Raw genomic sequence first — 24,118 nt, 5'->3', positions numbered from 1 at the left:
TATATAAAAATATAGATTTTTATTTAAAATCCAATCCAAATATGTGGATTTAGATATCCAAATTGTTTTTAATAAAAATATAGATTTGGATTATAAATCTGATACAAATATTTGGATTTGGATTTGATTTGGATTACCCAAAATTCAATCCATGATCAACCTTAGTAACAATATTTTAAGTGGAAGGACCATAACAACATCATTACATAACAATTTTCCTATGGTTAGTGATCTTTGCCTAGACTAATTACTTTATTTATAAACTTTGAACTAATTTTTTTAATTTATTTCTCATTCTAGCGTAATAGGCAAAATAATTCATTTGAATGTGCTTATTACATCTTATACTAGACAAGGACCGTCATTAGTGTACGCATTAGAATAAGTAATAAGTTAAGATTTAATTTTATGATAATTGAGTTTTAACATATTTTAAATGTTTTAGTTGTTTAAGAATCTAACACCATTGTTTGAGGATCATATGTTGCATATACGACAACAATAGGAAGAATATTAAGTTGTTAGATTTTAGTTTTTTTTTTTTTTTGCAACATTATAGGTACTTAGGTTAAAATAGACAATTTAGTTATTATAGTTGTTTTGCTTTGCTTTTTGTCTTGCTGAAACTACTATGATTATTTGGCTGTTAATTTGTTTACAAGTTTTTGACGGTAGTGAAAACAAGCATTGTATTTAAATAAAACCCTGCAATGCTATGATTATTTGGCTAGAGCAGTTAATTTAACACTCTAAGTAAAGATTATAATCAAGAAAAACCATTAATTAATTACTATTTTCAATATATTAATTATGTTACTTTTTTCTTTTTCTTTTTTCATGGACATATTTCATCCATATCTAATACTTCACCTCAAATGATCTAGTTTAAATGGGAATAAAATAAAGATTATTTCTGTTAAAGATTGAACTTAACTAATTTTACCAAAATTCTGAATTTATTTTTATTTTTTTCTTCATTTTCATAACCAGTATTTTTACTTTATAATATATTTTTCCTTCTCTTTTTGGTCTATCTATTTTTTGTATTTATGAAACATAATTAAGGTTAGTGTATTAGTGCTATAAACATTCTTTCATGTCCCTCTTTTTGAGCCACTTTTATAGAATATCATAATAGGTAAATGCAATTGCCTCAAATAGAAAAATTACAGAAGGAAATAAAGAAAGGGAAAATAAAATAAATGTATTATTTTCAGTGGCATTGATGATTAGTGGCCCAATCAGGATCAGAAGACTTTAATTTCAGTACATGTGAAGTGAACTCATCTGGTGCAGTTGTTTTCTCTTTTCATTTTGCACCAACTTTCTTTGGGTACAGTTATCATTTATTGTTAAATAAATTTTTAGCATTTTAATATTTCAGAATAATACTTTTCATAAAAGAAAAAGAGATTGATCGCACAGTATAGTCATTATTTTTGTGATATATAACTTTAATCAATATAATTATATTTAAATATAATGTATTTTAATATTTACATATGCTATTTTAATTCTCTTTCATTATTGTTATTATTATTATATTATACCTTTTAACATAGAATTAAAGAAATAAAGAAAAAGTAGTATGTATAAAAGTTAAAACGGATAATTTTTAAGTATTGTGGGTAAAGATATATTTGTAGGAAGTAAATGAATATTTTTATTTGAATTTTATAATAAGTATTTAATATTTGTTTAGTTTAAGAAAAAAGAAAGAAACTTTGGAAAGGAAGAATAAAGAAAGAGGAGGAAAAGAAAATAGGTGAAAAATAGATTATTTAATAAGCTGTTATACGTGAAAGAAAATAAGAGAAAGTTATAACTTTATTTTTATTAATTATATTTTTCATTTTTGGTTTTACCGTTGTAAGGACCATTTTTATTATATTATAGTAGAAAGTTTGAGTTTTTTTTTTTTAATTATTGGTGTTGTGTCTTGTTTTTTTTTTATGTCAATAAGAAAAAAATAAATAATAAGGAGTATTTCAAGAATACTTCAACTCTTATACAACATATCCTAACAATACTATTTATTTTTACATGTTTAACTTAATAAAATATCATAAATGAATAACTTCTCAAGCACAACCTGCAAATCTAATATTTCATAAGAATATTATATGACATTCAACACCTTGTTCTGCATTCCAAATAAAAAGTTCTAGACAAAACAAAAATAATACCTCATAGAAAAGCCCAAACCACAAATAGGTCCTCAAACCACTTCCACATTTGAATTCCAATAAAACTTCTTTCCTTCATAGTGATTTTTCTCTCCTAGTAGATCATCCCAGGAACTTTGACCCTGCAAACACTGCACATCCTTTCCGTCCAAAACAATTGACAAAATTTTGTAGTTAACAAATCAAAGAAAAGAACTCCCTCCAGTCAACAAAACACAAACTAGGATCCTCCCGCATTCAGCAACCTACTAGAAGAAAAACAAAACCACGATTTTGTCTACCACAAGTCAAATAATACTATACATAAGACACAACACACAAAACAATTCAATTACCTTTTTCTAATGTAGCTCATATATTTCAAAGGTTCCAAATACCAATCCGAATAAGAAAAATCGATTACATGTTCCTTTGTTAATAACCACGACCAAACTTTCATTTGTGCAATAGTGAAAACTTCCACATGATTGACTCTATCATTTTTAAAAATACAACAATTCCTATGTTTTCAAATCTCCCCAATTATTGCTATCCAAATTCTATTGCTTGTAACATTCAAAAAAGGAAATTTGTTATGCATAAAATGTGATTTCGCATCATAATGATTAACCGTCGACACTCCTAACCAATTATAACACATCCCCCAAATAAGTCAAGCAATTTTGCAATTAAAAATCATATGATTTATAGACTCTTCTTCCACACCACACAAAACACACAAATTATTTAATAAAACAACACCACGTCTAGAAAAAATATCCTTTATTGCTAAAGCCTTTCGTAACACTCTCCAAACAGTTTATCTATGTAGATGGGATAAGCTTACGTGGTTGATCCTAAAGGTTTGTAATTTTCATTAATTAATTTTCTGTTTTCCTCCATTCCTTGTTTGTCAAAATATCAATATTAACTTTTAATGAATATTTAATTGTAGTGTAATAAACAATTGGGAGGGTATAAGTAAGGCTACTATGTTATGCAATTGATTGTAGCCATTATAAGACTTCGCATTAACAGAGGTTGGGAGCAGGTAATCATATTTAAATTATTGTTTATAATAAACTATGTGTACTTTAAACACTAATTTCAACTTATTATGTATTGTAGTATTTTATGGATGATGAACCACTAAATTCGGCCTTATTGGACGATGTGAGAAATGTTTGGGTCACATATTTGATTAGTTTTTATAACACTCTAAGATAGATGATGAATAATATAGGTTTAGTTTATATCTTCTTAATTGTTATGTTATATTATGTGTTTCTAATGTATAAGAAATTAGCCAAATAGATAGGAGTAAATAGGAATATATATTGGTGGATGTAAATGATTTATCTAAATGTAAATCTAGTTTTCTGGATAGCCTTTTAAAATGAACAAGTTAACTAAGACGAGAAAACACATTAAACAAATTGAACTAAAACCAACTCATCATAGACTACGATTATAACCAAAATTGTAATCTATGACACACTATATGCAGCAATTATAGGCGGCGGTTATGAACAAAATCGATGCCTATAATATAATTGTATGTGTACGAGTCAATGCACGAGTCTTCCAGAAGTAGAGTCAAATGTATATGTACTTTTTAAGCTTTGTTATGATCAAATGGTTTGATTTTATATAATGTGAGAAGTGGTGATCGAGACATAGTATTTTTAGAAAATAAAATACTGTGTTGAGATTGTTAGGATGTGCATTGACTAAGGATTCATCTAGAAGAAGGTATCCTGACTCTCTTGATATATTGAAATTATATAGATGAAGATTATCATGTGTTGAAAGCCGAAGGAGGTTCATATGATTTTATTTGTGGTTTGAAATATAATTTGATCTTACAGGTCATATGAATTAACCCTATCATATGAGGTTATCTGCTATTGAGATTATTATGCGCATAGATGTGTGAATTCCACAGTGGGGTAGTATGACATGTGCATATCTCTAAGTCTAAATCAATGCACGAATCTTCTGAAAGTAGAGTCAAGTGTCTATGTATATTAGTCATTAAAAATCTGACAAAAGAAATATGGATTATCATTAATTATTATGGACACTTTATTGCTTTGTGAAAGTGTATGAAAAGTGATAAATTTCTGTTTGTGATTTAAAATTTCAATAATATTAGAAGTTTTAAAAGTAATTTGCTTACCCTTTTGTTTGTGTTGTGTTTATTTTATTTATCTATGATGATCGTGTATTTACTCATGAGAAATGATGTTTAAAGTGATAGAAATTTATTCAGTGTTGATAGAACATTTGATGTTTTGTTTGGATATTTTATTTTAACATATGTAAATATTAAAATTCTTATAAAAATATATATATATATATATATTTTTTGAAATACTTAATGACTAAGATGTATATATGTAAATATTTAATTTAATATTTTATGCATATTATAACTTTTATATCTGGTAAATAGGATCTTAGATACTTTAACTAATTGTCTTAAAAAATTTATTAATAATTAAATTTTACTTTATATTATAATTTATATATTGAAAATTATGCTTGGCATGAATTTTATAAATTACATAAAAAGTATTACATTTTAAAAACATTGAAAGTGTGGATGGAAACTGATCCTTATTAGCATACCCCACTTGGATCCTTGAAATAGATGATGCAATGTGAAAAGACCCTAACTCTCTCTCTCACATAAGTGTCAAGTTCAATGAGAGGGCTTAGATTTAGGGAAATGTCCCTGTTTTAGGCACTTCATAAACAGTGTTTTTTTAATTGCCACTTTGATTTGCTTAAGGTATTCAAACACACATCACAGTGATGGATAATTGAATTTTTTGATAACTTCCATCACTTATAAATAGATTTTAGAAACCTAACATTTGGTTTAATTGTCTATATATCACTCAAAATATTCTTGCTTCATTTCCTTTACATTGCTTTTTTGCTGGATTCGTTTTATCAGATATTGGATAATTTATGGGCTATTAGGTAAAGTTGACTTTGATATAAAATAGTTTTAAGGTTCATGTGTCTATATTTCTTTACCACAATTTTACATTGAAATGTGTGTTTAAGTTGGGATAAACTTAATTTGGATGTAAAACAAGCACACTAAATATATTAATTTTCAAAACTGAAGTTGCATGAAACTTTATGAAAATAAAGTTTTTTCATTTAAAACTCCATTACAATATTTTTATTTTTTATATGAGTATATGTAATAAATTAGATGGATTGAATAAATTTTATTTTTATTAAAATGGATCGGATAAAAAAATTATTAACTAATTTTAATCATTAAAAATTCAATTCAAACTCATCCATCAACTATTCTCTTATGGATAGATATTCAATCCGTATCTATAAAAATAAATTTGAAAAACTAAAAACTAGAATATATTATTTAAAAAATTAAAAAAAAACAAATTTAAACATTTATCTATAAAAAAAAAGTAAAAGTGAACATAAGAAAGATTTAAGTATGTAAAAAGTGGTTGGATATTATAGTATTGATAGGATAATTTATTGGATTTTGAGAAATAGTATATGAATCATTAATCATTCATAAAATAAAATGAATAAATTTGATTTAATGCATTTTTATATTATTTTATTTACAATGGATAAATTTGATAGATTTTCTCGTAAGTCGTGTAGATGAGTGATAGATAAATAGATTATGTTGGTAACGAAAATGTCTTAAATTTTAAAATAACTTTTTTGTATCTTTAATTAATTTTTTTGAAAGCATTGAAAAAGAAATGAGAATTGAAGACTTTTAACGGGGAGAGTTAGATTGGTCACGAGAAGGTAACAGTTTGAGTGTGACGAAAACCCAAAAGTAGAAGATGAGTTGTGAAGTTCGTGAGCGAGTAGTCACAAGATGGAAAAGCACTAAACACGAGACAAATAACAATTTTGAGAAAGTGAAAAACATTTGATGCTTTCAATCACTCCACTCTTCCACATCCATCTTGTCTTGCATTATGTGAAAGTTCCCCATCACACTACCTATTCTATATCCCTAATAAAAGTAAAGGATCCCATCATAGATCTCATATATTTAACAAATTTTGTCTTCTCATAAACTTCCTATACTTTTGCATTTGCTACTTTCAAATTATTTTTTAATGATATAGAGTTTATGAGTCTTTTTCTTCTCTCTATATATTATTTACTTCATTCATTTTTATTCAAGGTAAAATTCTCAATTTCATACTTTTAATTTTTAATTTTTCTTTGAAGTGTGAATTATCTATATATTGTAAAAAAAAATTGAAAATAGTAAGAAGTGAATTTTCAACCTTACACGACTTCTTTATAAGGTGAGGTTTGTATTCACTTGTATTCTATAAAATGTGTTTATCTCTAGTCGACGTGGGATTTTCTTCAATACACATTCCTTACACTAATACCTGTCAACTCATGCTTTGAACTATATATTTATGGGTGTTTCAATAACGACCCGATAGCAGGTGACTTGATAAGTCCAACAAACTCTGACTATGATAAGTTTTAAATGACTCTGATTTCATATTAAGAAGTAGATTTTAAGCTTAACTCAATCTTATAAAACTAACTCATAAGGCTATGTTCTGATCTTATATAAACTAGAGATACAAACATTTCATAATATATTAAAAAATGTAAATTTCACTTTATGAGCTGATTTTGTAAGATTGAGTTAGACTTAAAATACATTTTTAATAAAAAAAATATTTTGTCTACGAGTTTCTTACTCGTATACAAAGATAATATTAACGAAATGTAATGTACATATCATATACAATAAATTACGACTAGACTCTCTACAATAGACGGTCTTATGTATTCTTCATCGGTCATGATTTGAGAGTCAATTCTCGTAAACATCATCTTATAATAGAGTGAATTTTAAATTTAATTCAAACTCAAAAAAGCATTTAATCCACATATGATTTCTAACATTGCATAATCAAGAATATAGATTTGTCTCTCATAAATTCATGTAGATGAAGAGAACTCAAGTATGAAGTAATTTGGATATAATGTTATTGTGGCCACGAATTTAGTTCTAAGAACATAACCCTCCATTGGAAAGAGAAAGGATAGGGGTGTCGTGGATGTGTGGTCTAAGTGGCATGTGAGGTTGTCACACACATACTATTAGGGTTGCACACAAACAGGTCCAACACCATTAAGGCGTGGACCGTTTTGCTTCTGAAAATGTCACTTTTTAAATCACACAAGAATCTAAATCTTAGGCATGTTGGTTTGGTGGTGTCAATGTGTGTGTGAGAGAGAGTCATGGGAGTAATAATTTCTATGAGAATCCACAAAAACCCACTATAGCCTAAAATCCCACTAAAGCCATAACAAAAGTGCCTTCATGATTTGGTGAGTCTTGTTTCCCTTGGCCTTTTGCTCTCTTAGTGGGAAGTGATGGTGAACAAATTTTTTAGCCTACGTCTCCTCAAGCCCTAGAAATCATTATAACCTCTGAATTATCATGCAAGAGATAATGACATAGAGAGACTTATATATATGTGTGAGTACTAAAAATTTGCATGTGAAAACCATACCAAAGGGGTGTTGAAGACCAGAAATTTCATTCCCTAAAGAGTCTTCTAAATTTTCTTGTTTCTCTATCAACCACACAACATATAGTTATAGATACGTATCCAAATTCATCATTTGTATGTGCGGGAGAGTTTGATAGTACAATTTCCATCACTTCTTCTTCGGTCGGAGACTTCGACTAGAGATAAAAATATTTCATAATATATAAGTGAGTATAGATTTTACTTTTAAAATCAATTTTATAAGGTTAAATTAGGTTAAAGTACACTTCTTGATATTTTATTCTATCCATCTTTTTATTTTATTTTTATATTTATTTATTTGGTGTTGTTTTCTGACTTTTCTCCCTTTTGGGTTTCTTTTATTTTTTTAATTTACTATGGACATCAAACTTGTTACTTTGTGAAGCAATTTGTCAGTGTCATTTTCACGTGTTGATAACGACTGCCACACCACCAAGAAACTTTATAAAAGCATTTGCAGTTTTAGAATTTGAAGAAAAAGGCATAAAAGTTAGCTTAAAACATAAAATAAAATTTATCCCAACCATATCACCAACAACATTTAAAACGCTCAATATTGCATTTTAAAGTACTGTATTACTTTCTAACAAAATTCACTTTTCTATGCTCAGCTTTTAAAGTATCATTCTCAACTTGAATAATACTTTTTAACATTAGTTTCTAAAATCCATTCTACATCAATGTAAACCAAACGAGGCCTAAAATAGTTTTTAGAAAGAATAGAAAGGATTTTTTCTTTCTGCACCTTCATATTTGTAACTGTACTCCCATAAATTTTATAATAATTTTACCTTTAGTAAAAGTGATTTTTAGATTACCAGTTTCTTAAGAATTTCTAACATAGAACTTTTAGAAAAAAAATTCAAAACACGTTTTTCATAACATATATAAATACATTTCAGAACAAGTTTTCTGAAATAGTAATTTTGGAACAAATTTTTAAAACATACATGATGATACCTTTCAGAATGAGCTTTTTGAAACAAGTTTTCCAAAATACATTCTAGAGTAAGCTTTCCAGAACAAGTTTTTCAAAATGATAGTTTTTAAAACGAATTTTCCAAAATAACTTTTTTTAACGAGTCGTCTTTCTCTTCTTCTTCTTTTTAGAGAGTGCAGTAGAGAAGGGAGATTCGTACTAGCAATGATAACGACAACGAAAGCATAGTAGTGGCACGGTGGAAAAAGGAGGGTATATCTGTCTTTTATGTTAGTAAAAAAGGGGTGCATGAAGAAAAAGCTGAAGAAAGTTATGCAGGCCAAAAGCCCAAATCAAACAGAATAAAGAAAAGCAGTTAGCATTTACCCAATATGTAGCCAAAAAGAAACAAATAAGGCTTCTTCTTCCTGCACCTCTACGATTTTCTTCTTGCATCCCCACAATTTTATAAATCCCAACACTGGCCTTGATCTTTTATTTGAAAAAGGGCACCGTGGTTCAATTTATATGGCATTGTTCATCTTCTTCATTCATCTCAGGCGTTGGTGGAGAGTCATTTTAGATGTGCAGAGCAAGGTGGAGGAGTGGATTGCATTGTCGAAGTCTTGCTTGGCTTCTAAAGGTAAGAATTGAGTTTTTATTTTAGGAGCATTGGTGGTTATGGTGTTTTTGTGGTTACTGGAAATCAGGATCCAAGAGTGTGCTATGGATTCATCTATCCAAAATTGAATCATTTTGTTCTTCGGATGAGAGAGTGTTGTGGAAGCAAATTTTTCATAAATTGTTAATTTCCATATTGCTGAATGCGAAAGCCTAATTTTTGTCATGGATTGGTGGATCCATAATGCTTTTTTTGAATTATGGATTTCTGAATTTGAAATTCTTATTTCTATTACGAATTGGTGGATCTGAAATGCTTTTTTGAATTATGGATTTTTAAATTCGAAATGCATATTTTGAATTACAGATTGGTGGATCCAAAATTTTACCCGAAGCGCCAATCCATAATTTTTCCGAATTCTATAATCCGGAATGCATAAAAATAAATACATGTTCTCTATTCCATAAAACTATCGGATGTATTGTCCAAAATAATGCGAATGAACTACGGAAACGAAAATCCAAAGAGAAAATGGAACAGCAAATTCGAAAATCAAAAATGTACTTACCTTCAAGAGAAACCACCTTTCTCCCACCAAGTTTCTGAGAACCCACCCTAAACCACCAACAGAAACGTGAGATGGAACAATGTCGCTGAGAGAGTAAAAGAAAGTTCTACAGCAGTCCAAACAAAATAATTTCAACCCAATCTATTATGCAGTGTTTTCTAATTTTTTAGATCTTTCTAGAAAGAGAATGAGGTGTACCCATGAGTTGTATTTTTCTGTTATTCTCTTTTGTCTTTTTCTTTACACAAACAATGTGTATATATTCTGAATATTGTTTGCATAATAATATAACAAACTTTTCCATCATCTTTTGCTTTGTGCATTTCTGTCTTTGCCTTGTTTTCTCACAAAGGAGCTCTGCAAATACCTTCTCCATGTCTGAGGTTCACTCTACTGATCCTGGAATTACAGATTCCAGTCTTCATCCCTCCAGTCCTTATTACATCCATCCCAGTGAAGGACCCAGTTCTGTATCCATTACCCCTGTCCTTACTGGCTCAAACTATCATATGTGGTCTCGACCCATTCGTATGGCTTTAATCTCCAAAAACAAAATGGGTTTTTTGACAGGTGCTGTTATTGAACCTGCACTCATTGATCCTTTGTATCCAACATGGGAACGTTGCAATACATTAATCATGTCTTGGTTGTTCAACTCTCTGTCTCAACCTATTACCCAAAGTGTGATTTTCTTTGAAAGTGCTATAGCCATCTGGAATGACCTTAAAGAACGTTTCTCTCAGGGTGACCTTCTTCGTATTGCAGAGCTCCAAGAAACCATCTACAGCTTAAAACAGGGCGACTGTTCTGTCTCAGAATACTACACCTCCCTCAAATCTTTATGGGAAGAGCTTGATAATTACCGTCCTTTCCTTCCATGTACCTATTCAGTCAAGATGTATCATCAACAAGACTTCATCATTCGCTTCCTCAAAGGATTGGAGGACCGATTCTCCGTCGTTCGTTCCCAAATCCTTCTCATGGAACCCTTGCCGCAAGCTTCTCGTGTTTTCTCCATGATTGTGCAGCAGGAACGTCAACGTTCTCTTCCTCTTGTTGACGCAGAAGCCAGCGCATTCATCAATTTCAACTTCATCCCTTCCGATAAGGGACGCGGTGGTGGACCTCCAAAATCTCATCCAGCAAACAATAATCGCAACAATAGTAAGAGATGCGTTTACTGTCACCACACCGGCCACACCATCGAAGCGTGTTATGCGAAACACGGTTACCCACCGGGTCATCCCCAATACCCGGGTCGTCCATGATTCAACTTGCATGAAGGTGTCGTCAACAATCTCGCCAACAATGCCGTCAACGATCTGACCAACATTGAGGGTTCTGGTTCTAACACCACCAGCGTTGAAGGTTCTGCTTCTAATGGACCTGGTATTCACTTGTCACATGCCCAATATCAAGCTCTCGTTAGACTCCTCTAGCAACCGCAACAGCATCTTGAGACCTATGGTTCTGGTTCTGTCCAGCTCTCACGGGCCAATATCACCCAAACAGCTTTTGTTGACCCAATGGGTATTAGCATTTCTTCTACTTTTTGCACCACATCTCTCACACACCCACATCATATTTTGTTCAATAGCCACACTATTCCTATCACACACTCACAAAATAATTCTTGGGTCATCGATTCTGGTGCAATTGATCATATTACCTCCTCTTTAAATTTTTTTCTTTATTACTCTCAAATTAAACCTGTCCAAATCAATTTATCTAATGGTACCCATGTGTTTGCACATTTTTCTGGCTCTGTTCAAATCAGTCCAAACTTTGTTATTCATGATGTGCTTTACATTCCCAATTTTAAATTTAATCTTCTTTCAATTTCTAAACTCATTACTTCTCTTAATTATTTTTTGATATTTTCTAATGAGAATTATTATATACAGGAAACAAGATCATTGAAGACGATTGGTTTGGGTAAATTAAAACAAGGGCTTTATCACTTGGACATCAATCATCCTGTGAGTTTGACACCTCTTGACATCCATAAACCACCACCCAAAGTCTCCATCAATACTTTCACCACCCCCCTATCACTAACACCAATCTTTGGCATTTTAGGCTAGGACACCTTTCCGGAAATCGTCTCAATGTTTTGCACATGACCTTTCCTTTTATTTCTAAGAATATTGTTGACAATTGGGACATTTGTCACTTAGCTAAACAAAAAAATCTTTCATACTCTCCAAGTATCAATAGATCTTGCAAATTATTTGATTTAGTCCATATGGATATTTGGGTACCCTTTTCTAAAATTTCTATTCATGGTCATAAATATTTTTTAACCATTGTTGATGATTTTAGTCGTTTTACATGGGCTGTCTTATTAAAATCAAAAAGTGAAGTCCAAATGCATGTCCAAAATTTTGTTGCTTTAATTGAAACTCAATTTCACACCACTATTAAATGTATTCGTCCGAACAATGGGCCTGAGTTTTTTCAAAAGAATTATTTTTCATCCAAAGGTATTTTACATCAAACAAGTTGTGTATATACCCCTTAACAAAATGGACACGTAGAAAGAAAACATCAACACATCCTTAATGTTGTTAGGGCATTCATGTTTCAATCTAATCTTCCAAAACATTTTTGGTCATATGCTATTAAACATGCAGTTTTTTTGATAAATCGTGTTCCTTCTCCTGTCATTCAAAATAAAACTCCTTTTGAATTATTGCATAATGAACCTCCTGATTTTTCCATGATTAAAAGTTTTGGTTGTCTTTGTTATGCATCAATAAATGCTCCTCGTAAAAAATTTGATGTCCACTCAAGACGTGGAATTTTTTTGGGCTTCCAAACAGGGACCAAGGGCTATGTCATTTTTTATATCAACAACAAAGAAATTTTTATATCTCACAATGTGCAATTCAATGAGAAAATTTTTCCTTTTTCATCCTCTCAATCCATCAGTGAACCCATTGAAAACCACACCAACCCTCTTCATATTAAAACCAATTCAACACCAGATACACCTTTTCCTCTACTTATACCTCCAGTTTTCCTTAAGCCCACTAGTCCTACTTCCTCTTCATCTATTTCCCCATCCCCGTCCCCTGACCAACACACCTCTCACTCACCGGATTCCATAGCTTCAGCACCACCTCCACCCTCACCAACACCACGACATTCCAACCGCCTCACCAATCGTCCACGTTATCTCAATGATTACTATTGCAACACTTCTTCAAGTGATTCTGCCTTTACTTTAGCACACCCTAACCAATCCTCTTCACTGATCAGGTATCCTATCCAGTCCTTCATCGATTATTCTCATTTGTCTTCCTCCCACTCTCATTTTCTAATGTGTCTCCATACTGAGCAAGAACCAAAGACGTATCAGGAGGTTGTTACCCAACCTTGTTGGTAGGAAGCTATACAGGTTGAAATTGCGGCCTTAATTGACAACCAAACTTGGGATATTGTGACTACACCTCCCTCTATCAAACCCATCGGATGCAAATGGGTTCAAAATAAAGAGAAAACCTGATGGGAATGTTGAACGCTACAAAGCTCGCCTGGTCGCAAAAGGGTATTCCCAAATTGAAGGGGTTGATTATCTAGAAACCTTCTCCCCTGTTGTAAAAATGACCACTGTCAGAGTAGTCTTAGCCTTGGCATCCATTTACAATTGGGAATTACAACAACTTGATGTCAGTAATGCATTTCTTCATGGATAAATTTCAGAGGATGTTTATATAGTGATACCTCCTAGACTATCCAATTATTCTTCTAATCAATGCTGCAAACTCAAGAAATCTCTCTACGGACTGAAACAAGCGAGTCGCACATGGTATGAAAAATTATATCTTTTACTGCAATCTTCGGGATATGCTCAAGCCCATGCTGATCATAGTTTATTTATAAAAGATACTGGTTCTATTTTCACTTCTCTCATTGTTTATGTCGATGATATTGTGCTCACTGGAAATTGTGCTTCTGAGATCACTAAGATTAAAGCCACTCTCCATTCTCATTTCCATATAAAGGATCTTGGCCAGTTGAAATATTTGTTGGGAATAGAAGTAGCTCACTCCAGCCAAGGCATCTCTCTTTGTCAACGCAAATATTGTCTGGACTTGATTAAGGATTCTGGTCTCATGGGTTGCAAACCCTTTTCTACTCCAATGGATGACTCCTTGTGTCTTCATCAGGACTCTAGTGAGCCTTTTCCTGACCCTTTGTCATATCGACGATTGGTGGGACGTCTCATATATTTAACTACCACTAGACCTGATATAGCCTTTGCGACCCAACAACTCAGTCAATTCATGGTCACACCTACTCAGACTCATCTTCAAGCTGCTTTAAGAGTAATTCGATATCTGAAAGGATGCCCTGGAAAAGGTTTATTTTTTAGTCGCAGGTCTTCAACACAACTTTTTGGATTCAGTGATGCTGATTGGGCCACATGTATTGATACACGACGTTCCATCACTAGTTACTGTTTTTTTATTGGCAATTCTTTGGTGTCATGGAAAGCCAAGAAACAACCTACTATTTCTCGATCTTCCACAGAAACCGAGTATAGGGCCCTTACCTCTGCCACTTGCGAGCTTCAATGGCTCTCTTTCCTTCTTGATGATTTGAGAATTCCTACCACGAAGAATCCTGTCCTCTATTGTGATAACCAAAGCGCTTTATACATTGTTGGCAATCCCGTCTTTCATGAAAGAACAAAACATTTAGAGATTGATTGCCACATTGTTCGTGAAAAACTACTTAGTGGACTCATGCATCTTCTACCAATTTCTTCCTCACATCAGTTAGCATATATCCTTACTAAAGCCCTTCCACCACGACTGTTTCACTCCAATTTATCCAAGTTGGAGCTTCTTGACATCTTCAAACCTCCAGCTTGTGAGGGGCTAAAAGAAAGTTCTACAGCAGTCCAAACAAAATAATTTCAGCCAAATCTATAATGCAGTGTTTTCTAATTTTTTAGATCTTTCTAGAAAGACAATGAGGTGTACCCATGAGCTATATTTTTCTGTTATTCTCTTTTGTCTTTTTTTTTACACAAACAATGTGTATATATTCTGAACATTGTTTGCAGAATAATATAACAAACTTTTCCATCATCTTTTGCCCTGTGCATTTCTGTCTTTGTCTTGTTTTCTCACAGAGAGGAATGGAACGACGCTGCTGAGAAAGAGGAATGAACGGCGTTGCTGAGAGGCAAATGAAGAAAAAAAGAATTAGTTTAAGTTTAAGTGCATTTTAGGATTTTTAAAAAATAATAGGGACAGTTTTATCTTTGCATATTATGGGGTGAAGGGAGAAAAATGTATGGGTGCACCAACAAATAGAGGCATCTCCGGTGGAAGCCTGAATCAGCTTTCAATCAAGGATTCAGGTTCAGATGTTTCTGTGTTGGACATGTTTGCTAGACATAGTAAATTGAAAAGGATACAGAAAAGGGAAATGAGGTAAATGTTTAACAATCTACAAGAAATTGACCATAAATATTCAGCTCTATGACCAAAAAACAAAAGAAATAAAGTTCACCAATGCAAGTCACCTTGACACATGAGAGCATGCACCAGCTCCTGAGTAATTTTTGCCCTGTGCCATGTAATCATTGAAATTGCAGATTCTTCTTGCAGTTCATTTTGGTATCTGATGTGCATAAATCAGAAAATGAAAAGGTCAGCATTGAGTGGCATCAGTGTCTGAGTCACAAGAATTGAACAGCATCAAATGAATGACTCATCTTGTCATGCTGCAAAATTCTAAAGTTTCATGTGGAAAAACATGGCATTCATCATCATAATAGGACAAGAGTGATTAAAATTCAGCCAGCAGAATTCCAATTCATACATTTGAGTCATGATCATGACTCGTGGAAACATAAATGCTCCTAGCAGATACAAGTTTTAGAAACGTAAAAGATTAAAAAAACTAAATTTAACTTATACATAAACTAATTCTTAACTAAGGGATGATTTTTATTTTATTTTATTAGTATTTATAGAGCAAACTTATCAAACAGATCTAAAAGCCCCTGTTATGTTCTTCTAGATTAAGTATTCTATGTTAATGGTCTAAGTTTGTACTAATTGTAGTACAATTTGATCTACAAATTTGAAGTTGGTTCATACATAACAATTATTCAGGATCTTATTAGTTCAATTCTCCTCTTTTCCCATTTACCATCTAATCCTTTATATCAGCATGGTATCAAAGTATTAACATCTTGCAAACTTTTTCTGCTAGCAAAACAAATTCCATTAAAATGGAATACATGAGACTAGAAGAGAATAAGATATCCTCCAAAAGAGACAAAAAGAAAGCTGAAAGAAAACACAGGAAGAAATCCTACAACCAAAAGAGAAAGGAGAAAAGAAAACCAGCATAGGCTTCCCAAAACACTTGACATAACACTCCCTAAATATAACATATGCTAAGTTGGTGCTCACTTTTTTTACATGATCTTGAAGAGATTTGTTGGAATTTTTCTGTGGGAAAATGTTGGGATGATTTGGAATTAATTAGCCATAGCATCTTATATAAGAAAATCAAGATACCACTTTTTTAGTGTGACATCAATATCCTTCCCAAACTTTCATTATTCTCATCACTTTTGTAGCAAGGCCTACTGATGGCTATAATTTGAGTCCTTCCTTTTCCATTTCTGGTCATCTACTTGAAGAGATTGACCATGCTACTTCACATGCAACTTGTCTGCCACTGAACACAAGTCAAATTTCCTCTTATCAGTTCTTTCTTTGTTGACAATATCAAACCTCACAATTTTCACCTTTTAAGCCTTTCTGCATCCTTTGCTATGGAACCAGCAAGAAAATGCAAGCTCATCATCACAACTCATCATCATAGCTCATTTGACCAAGCAGTTGTATTATGCTACTGTGTAAGGCATGCACAAACCAGAAGTTACCAATTTGCATCTACAGCACTAGTTCAAACATCACAAACTTTCATCAATTATTCTCTTCTTTCTTAGTGAAAATAACTACTTACTGATCAATCTTACATTCATACCCCTGCTATAAGGGCTTATAAAATCTTTTCTTCACAAACATGATAAAGATAACATATACATGATATGTAGAACCAAAAGGGGCAATGTAAGACCTCAAAACCATGCATGTATTAACCATGTTGACATATAGATATATAGCCATGAACTAATTATGCATAAAAATTCTTTTGAGCATATAGTACTTTGATGTTACTCTAATATTTAGTTTATAAAATTTTATTTTTATTACTATTATAATAGTCCCTAAAATTTATAACTTATCATCATTACAGTGTCTAAAGAAACCAACTACCAAAATCTAACTTCACTAACAAAATTTCAATTTCAGATATTTATTTGCCATTTTTCTATTTTCAGCTACAACTATAAGGGTATAAGGATGTCTAACAAATTCAGATACCAAAATAATATATTTGGAGGTGCATCATGAGTTTTTTTGGTGCAGGGTATTTCTTCCTGCACCCCATTAAAATTCTTCCTGCACCCATCAATATCTGAAAAGACTATTTTATCCATTTTTAAAATGACTTTTGTATTAGCATTTCTGGAATCTTTCTGAATGGAGTTTATAAATGTATTCTGAAAAACGTTTTTTGAAATTTCGAAAAAGCATTTTTTGGAAAGAATTTCTCGAATAATATTTCCGAAACGTATAAATACATTTTGGAATGTGTTTTTCGGTATAAATTTTATAAAATGTATTTTAAAAAGAGATTTCCAGAATAAGACCAAATTAGATGAGACATTTTGGTTATTTTACCTATTTGATGGGTGCAAGAAGAACTTTTCCGGGGTGCAGAGAGAAACACCCTTCGGTGCATGAGGAAAAGCCCAAAATTAAAAATAAAAAAATAAAAGGCCCAATAAGAATGTTAAACAAGGTCCTAAACGAATGACGCAAGCGCTGAGAACAAAACCTTCTTCGTCTTCATTTCGCCGACGGTTCTTGAATCATCTTGCTCACGCGCGTGTGTATATATACACACTCTGGTTCTGCTTTCGCCTTTTCAGTTTCATCAAAAAATTGAAACAGGAAAAAAAAATTGTGAACATCTTCGAAGCATGCCAGGGTTAACGTGCAACGCTTGTAACGCGGAATTCAAGGATGACACAGAGCAAAAGCTCCATTACAAGTCCGAGTGGCATCGCTACAATCTCAAGCGCAAGGTTCTGTTCCTCTTTTCAACTTTCACAATCAATTTGTTTATGTATTTATTTTTATGGTTCAATCCAGAGAGATTGAAAGGTTTGAGAATATGCAATGAAATAGAGTTTTCGCTGTTAGGGTTGTTATTTTACTAGTTGAATTCTTTGGAGAGATGTGTCTTGGGTTTTGTGTTATTTATTTATTTATTCATTTATTTGTTATTATTTTGTAAATTTTGTTTTTTGGGTTGGGTTGGATAAAGCTGCTTCGAAGCAGTTGTGTTAAGAACATTTCACGGAGTAATTGTTGTGGTATATTTATGAGGGGCTCTAGGCTCTGTTTGGATAATATGCTGGAGCGCTTATGAGAAGAAAATAAGAAAGTATAATTAATTGAGTTTTCTTGTAAGCTAAAATCAACTTACGTAATTCTTTATTTGGAGAAGTTAGATGAAAAAACTGAAAATATAGAAGTTAAGTGCTTAGGTTGATTGAGTTTAGGTTTTTGGAGAAGTTCAATTCATTTTAACTTCCAAGTTTACTCAATTATTTGATTAGGGTTGTCAAGCTTGCAAATAATTAACAGATTAGGGTATATTGCACACACACGTATATTATGTATATGAGATGTCAAGTTAGAGGAGTAAATTTATCTCAGATGATTAGGATTAAGAGTTAATTTAATGATCATATGATCACTTGAAAAAGAGATGATGTGAGGAAGCAAATTTCAACCATGTAATTGATATGGGTGATTAAGATTAAAAGGAATTAAAATAATTTTAACCATATATGCGTGATTGTTGTATGACTAAGATATACTCCTATCGTACCTTAACTATATATAACCCTCCAACAAGGGAAGGGAAGGATTTGGTGAGTATTGGGGGGAGCTTGGTTTGTTTCCTTGAAAATATTAAATTGATGTCAACTTTTGTGATACATATAGGTGGCTGGGGTTCCTGGGGTGACAGAAGCACTATTTCTGGCCAGGCAGTCTGTTATTGCTCAAGAGAAAAATAAATTGAGTGAGACACCCATGCTCTATAGCTGTGGTCTTTGTGGAAAAGATTATAAAAGTTATAAAGCTCATGCTGAGCACCTTAAATCACGTGGTCATATGATGCGGGCCTCTGAAGGAACTAGTGGTGCTGATGAGAAGGCAATAATTAAGCCACTTCCACAACGTGTTGTGAATAGGCCTCCTCCTAGAAGAGAGGTGGATAACTCTGAAACTGAAGAAAGTGAAGATGAATGGGAGGAGGTTGATCCGGAAGATGATTTGGTCGATGGGGCTGCGAAGTCTTTGACTGATTTGAATGTGAATGGGCATGGTGAAAATGTTGATATGGATGAAGATGAAGATGACAATGATGAGGATGACTTTGAGGAGTTAGATCCCTCATGTTGCTTTATGTGTGATCAAAAACACAAAACAATTGAAGACTGCATAGTTCACATGCACAAGCATCACGGATTCTTCATTCCAGATGTTGAGTATTTGAAGGATCCAAAAGGCCTCCTCACATATCTTGGCCTTAAGGTATATTTCTGTTCTCCCCCCACCATCAAACACATACAAACAAAAAAAAAAAGGTTTGGTTTGATCTGGTTGTAATTCTCTTTTCCATTTTCTAGGTCAAGAGGGACTACGAGTGTCTGTACTGCAATGAACGACGTTATCCTTTCAGCAGCTTGGAAGCAGTCAGGAAACATATGGCAGCAAAAAGCCATTGTAAAGTGCATTTTGGTGATGGTAATGAGGAGGAGGAGGTAGAGTTAGAAGAGTTCTATGACTACAGCAGCAGGTTAGTACAGTTCCAACTACTTTGATTTCAATCTCCCTTTTTTGTAAACTATCTCTATAAAAATGGCAAGGCTTATACATCAATCTCCAATGTATATTTTTTTTGCTCAGTTATACGGATGATCAGGGCAAGCAGCTCATTGTGTCTGGTGAAACAGCTAACAATGTAGAACTTGTTGGTGGGTCTGAGCTCATAATCACCAAGAAATCTGGTGATAAAATTTCAACCAGAACACTTGGTTCCCGTGAATTTTTGCGTTATTATCGTCAGAAGCCCCGGCCATCACCAAATAATATGGCCATTACTGCTGCATTAGCTTCAAGGTTCACCTTCTAACCACTGTTCTATTCTTTGTAATGCTGAAGGACATTTGATGATTCAAGCTAATCGTAGTCACATGATGATGAGGGATTCTTTTTTCTCTTTAATTTCAGGTACAGGAGCATGGGTTTGACCACTGTCCAATCAAGGGAGCAAATTGTGAGGATGAAAGTGCTGAAGGAAATGAGTAGGTCCGGTGTGGAGAATATGCGTTCCAAGATAGCAATGAAGAGTAATGTTATCCGAAACCTGCCGAGTAATGTCCCATATTAGTCCTCAGTTAAGTGGTGCTGTGTGGTAGTCATTGCTACCAGTTTTCTTTCTGAAGCATTTTCAGATTTCTTGGTCTTATGAATCATCCACAAGGAATCCAAAGGAACTAGAGTGACTTTATGTTCTAATGAGGCATTAGGTACACTACATGTTTTTTCTGTTGTTGGTAATGGTTTCATCAATATCTGGACGATAAGGACAACCCTTTGATTGGTGCTATTTTTAGGTATTGGTTACAATATCTTTTCACTGAAACACATGGAATTTATTGGTTATATTTGTAGACATCAAACTGATGGGACCATATTGAGTGGGAATTTTAATTGTAATCCTGTCGGAATTACAATTTTCAATTTTGATCGGTGTTTACTTCTCTTTTTCTTGTTTTAGGCTTTGAGAATAAAATTAGATAGTGTTTTCATTTTCATAAATCATATGTATTTTTGGTTTTCTTTTTTCAAAATCTAAGTTGTTATTTTATGTCATGAAACCATATGGATTTCAAATGGGAAGAAAAATGAATGGATTCCAATATATGAAATGGAAATGTTACCTGGGATTTTACACTTTGAAACCAATAATTGTAGTTTTTAAACATCAACATATGCGAAATTGCTGAGTCACATTGCTCAAGGTTTTTCTTTTATTACTTTAATTTTCAATTAAAATTATCTAAATACGTTACTATTATAAGAATCAATAATGCTAGTGCACATAATAATTTAATATTGAGCTTGAAAAAATATTTATATCATCAAAATAATTCAGTTCAGTATTTAAAAAAATATTTATATCATCAAAATATAAAAATACATCAAAATAATTCAGTTCAGTATTTAAAAAAATATTTATATCATCAAAATATAAAAATACTTACATTGGTTATATTAAAAACTGTTGTTTATTACTTTTGAGTATAAATATTATACAGGTACTAGTGAATAATTTAAAACCTTCAACATGCATAGAGATTAAATTATAAGCTAATTTATAAAAAAAGGTGACTTAAATTATTAATTTGGAAAAAAGGTTATAAAAAATAAATTTTAGATTACATAACCTAAATGTCGAAAATAATTTTAAATTCTAGACATTTCTAAATTACAACTCAATGTTTTCAAGTCCTAAAATATAACTCTAGAATATATAATCTAAAAAAATTGTTTTATGTAAAAATAAAAGTTTAATCTAAATTTTTTTTATATAAAAAATAATTTTTGGTAACTTCTAAATTACCCACTTCAAGAAATTTTTAAATTGTAAAATTAAAAAAAAAATTATACTAGAAGTGAGGCAGGCCTTTTCATATTATGGGGGTGTAGAAGGAAAGTATAAGGGTGCAAAAATGAAATCCTGTAGATTATGTCATAGATTTTGTATCAAAACATGCCACCGTATTTAAAACTGATTTTAACCTAAACCAGGCATGCTCTTACTTCGCCAATTTGTTTTAAAGTTTACTAAAATTAATTTTTAAAATTAATTTTACATCGTGATAATTAGAATAGTAAGAATCGCACCGATTCGTTTGAAAACACTTTCTTTCACAATAAATATCAATAGATGAATCGTTTTATAACCTTAATTGTGACCTAAATCCAACGAAGGACAATAACTTGTGTGGATAAGATTATCTTTAAGCGTATGATTAAGATTGGATTATAACCTTAATTGTGACCTAAATCCAATGAAGAACAATAGCTTATGTAGATAGGATTATCTTTAATCATATGATTAAAGTTGGAGGAGTATTTAAGGTGAGCTTTGGATTTAAATCTAGTTTTGTTACACAAAATTCATAGTCATGTATACATTTATGGAAAATCAAAATTCTTGAAAAAATTTATGCATATTTTCTGGTCTGGTTAGAGGTATTTTAGGCTAAATTTGTCTAGATTATCTCATCCCAACCTTTAACAGGCCACACATTTTTTTAAAATAAAAAAGAAAAAATTTATCACAATAAATAAATTTTAAAATAATAACTTCATAAAATATTTTTTAATCCTCGTAGACTAAAATAAGAGGTTGTCATTTGTGCTATAAAATAGCATTATATAATTATATAATTCATATGTAGTCATGTATTTTAATATTAATCTTACTTTTAAGATACTTTTAGATTATGTTTTCTTACTTTTAAAATATGTATATATTTAGTATTATTTTCATATTTATCTCACTTAATAGATACTTCTCGATTGTGTGTGTTTTTTTTAAAATTAGTTGATGCAGTAATGATATTGTTATATTATTTATCACACTTTATAGATACTTTTAGATTGTGTTTTTCACTTTTGAAATAAGTAGATGGGTTTTTTTTATGCAACATTAGTTATTTGTTAGTGATTTTTTTTTTTGGTATTTTTTTAAAAGGCATTTTAAAATATATTCTTGTATTTGTTATTTTTTATTTTACTTTTATATAAAATTATTTAAGTATTTTTTTTACTTTATTATATAAGATTGTTTAAGTATATGTTTATACAAAACTTTATATTATTTTTATATAATTGTTGAAATAAATATTGAAATTTTTCAATTATTTTATATAATCCATATAGAAGATTAAATTTTAACTTGATGTGATGAATTAAAAAAAAGTACAATGGTGATTTGAAAGAAGAATGACAATAGATACTTGAAATAAAAATCATCCTGATAAAGTATTTAATTAATCTTTAATAGTTTCATAAAAACACATAAGAATTTGAGTCACATTTAGTTAGTGTCAGCTTCATTCAAAATTATAACACTTTGATGGAAAAGTTATTGGGGAGAGAGTAAGGAATTACTTGCAAAAAAAATTACAACATATTTGATTGCATATTTTACTTAAAACAATAAAGATTAAATACTTTTTTGTCTTTATTAAGTATAACCTTCAATTTGAGATGAGACAAAATGTTAAAGAGGAGAAAGAAGATACTTACAATCTTATATGTTTATGTGATATTAAATCAAATTATGAGTAGTTCACCAAAAGCGAAGGATACTTACCTACCATGTTTAATAAATAAATATAATCTTTTATTATGGAAGAGAGATTCCAAACAAGAAAAGAAATAGAGATATTTGTTTAAACTATAAAACTTGTGCAATTAAATTAATCATTAAAATCTTTATAATAAGTTTTTTTTTTCTTTAACAGATCCAAGAAATTTAATTACTAAGGTTGATAAAAAGAAAAAATCTACCATAATCACAAATGATAATAAAATTAAAGATATGATTGAAGAGGTAGAGGAAGATGATGAAAATGAAATACAAATGAACATTATATTAGAAAAAGATTATTTAAGTGACATTAAACTTGAAAATGATAAATAAAATCATAAGATTAGAATATAAAATTTAAATATATAAATAATATTTTACATTTTATTAATATGTTTTGATTTTGACTTCATTTTCATATCTGATATTTATAATTTTTTTCATGTCACTTATTCTTATTTTAAAATATCATATTTTATTTATTATGCATCTTACAATTCAAAAAATATATATATATAAACGATATCTGGATTCGATAACCATTTTTTAGACCATTAAAAAATGATTGAGATAATTATATACATGTTTAAATTAACAACAATTATAGATTTGAAATTGAAATGTGGTGGAAGGAATTGATTTTACAAGTCTATAAATGCTATAGGCAAAGACTACACAATTCTTACATCTCCACCA

General features: G+C 31.2%; 2 protein-coding genes across 2 annotated transcripts; both read left to right on the top strand.

Annotated features, from left to right (window-relative positions):
- The first annotated feature begins 7,736 nt into the window (after positions 1–7,736).
- Positions 7,737–12,164, top strand: LOC150029496 (uncharacterized). Its single transcript, XM_090297164.1, has one exon. It carries the CDS (start codon positions 10,057–10,059, stop codon positions 11,122–11,124), a length of 1,068 nt encoding a protein of 355 aa, XP_090153290.1. The 5' UTR covers positions 7,737–10,056; the 3' UTR covers positions 11,125–12,164.
- A 5,593-nt stretch (positions 12,165–17,757) lies between these two features.
- LOC137813402 (Zinc finger protein 622) lies at positions 17,758–20,778 on the top strand. Its single transcript, XM_068615626.1, has 5 exons — positions 17,758–18,044; positions 18,973–19,566; positions 19,662–19,831; positions 19,942–20,154; positions 20,266–20,778. Exons 1-5 carry the CDS (start codon positions 17,940–17,942, stop codon positions 20,423–20,425), a joined length of 1,242 nt encoding a protein of 413 aa, XP_068471727.1. The 5' UTR covers positions 17,758–17,939; the 3' UTR covers positions 20,426–20,778.
- Positions 20,779–24,118: the final 3,340 nt, after the last annotated feature.

The sequence above is a fragment of the Phaseolus vulgaris genome, chromosome 1 (genome assembly GCF_051622355.1).
Source record: "Phaseolus vulgaris cultivar YP4 chromosome 1, ASM5162235v1, whole genome shotgun sequence".
Lineage (NCBI taxonomy): Eukaryota > Viridiplantae > Streptophyta > Magnoliopsida > Fabales > Fabaceae > Phaseolus > Phaseolus vulgaris.
The sequence above is the reverse complement of the archived record's forward strand: the minus strand, read 5'-3'. Positions and strand labels throughout refer to the sequence as shown.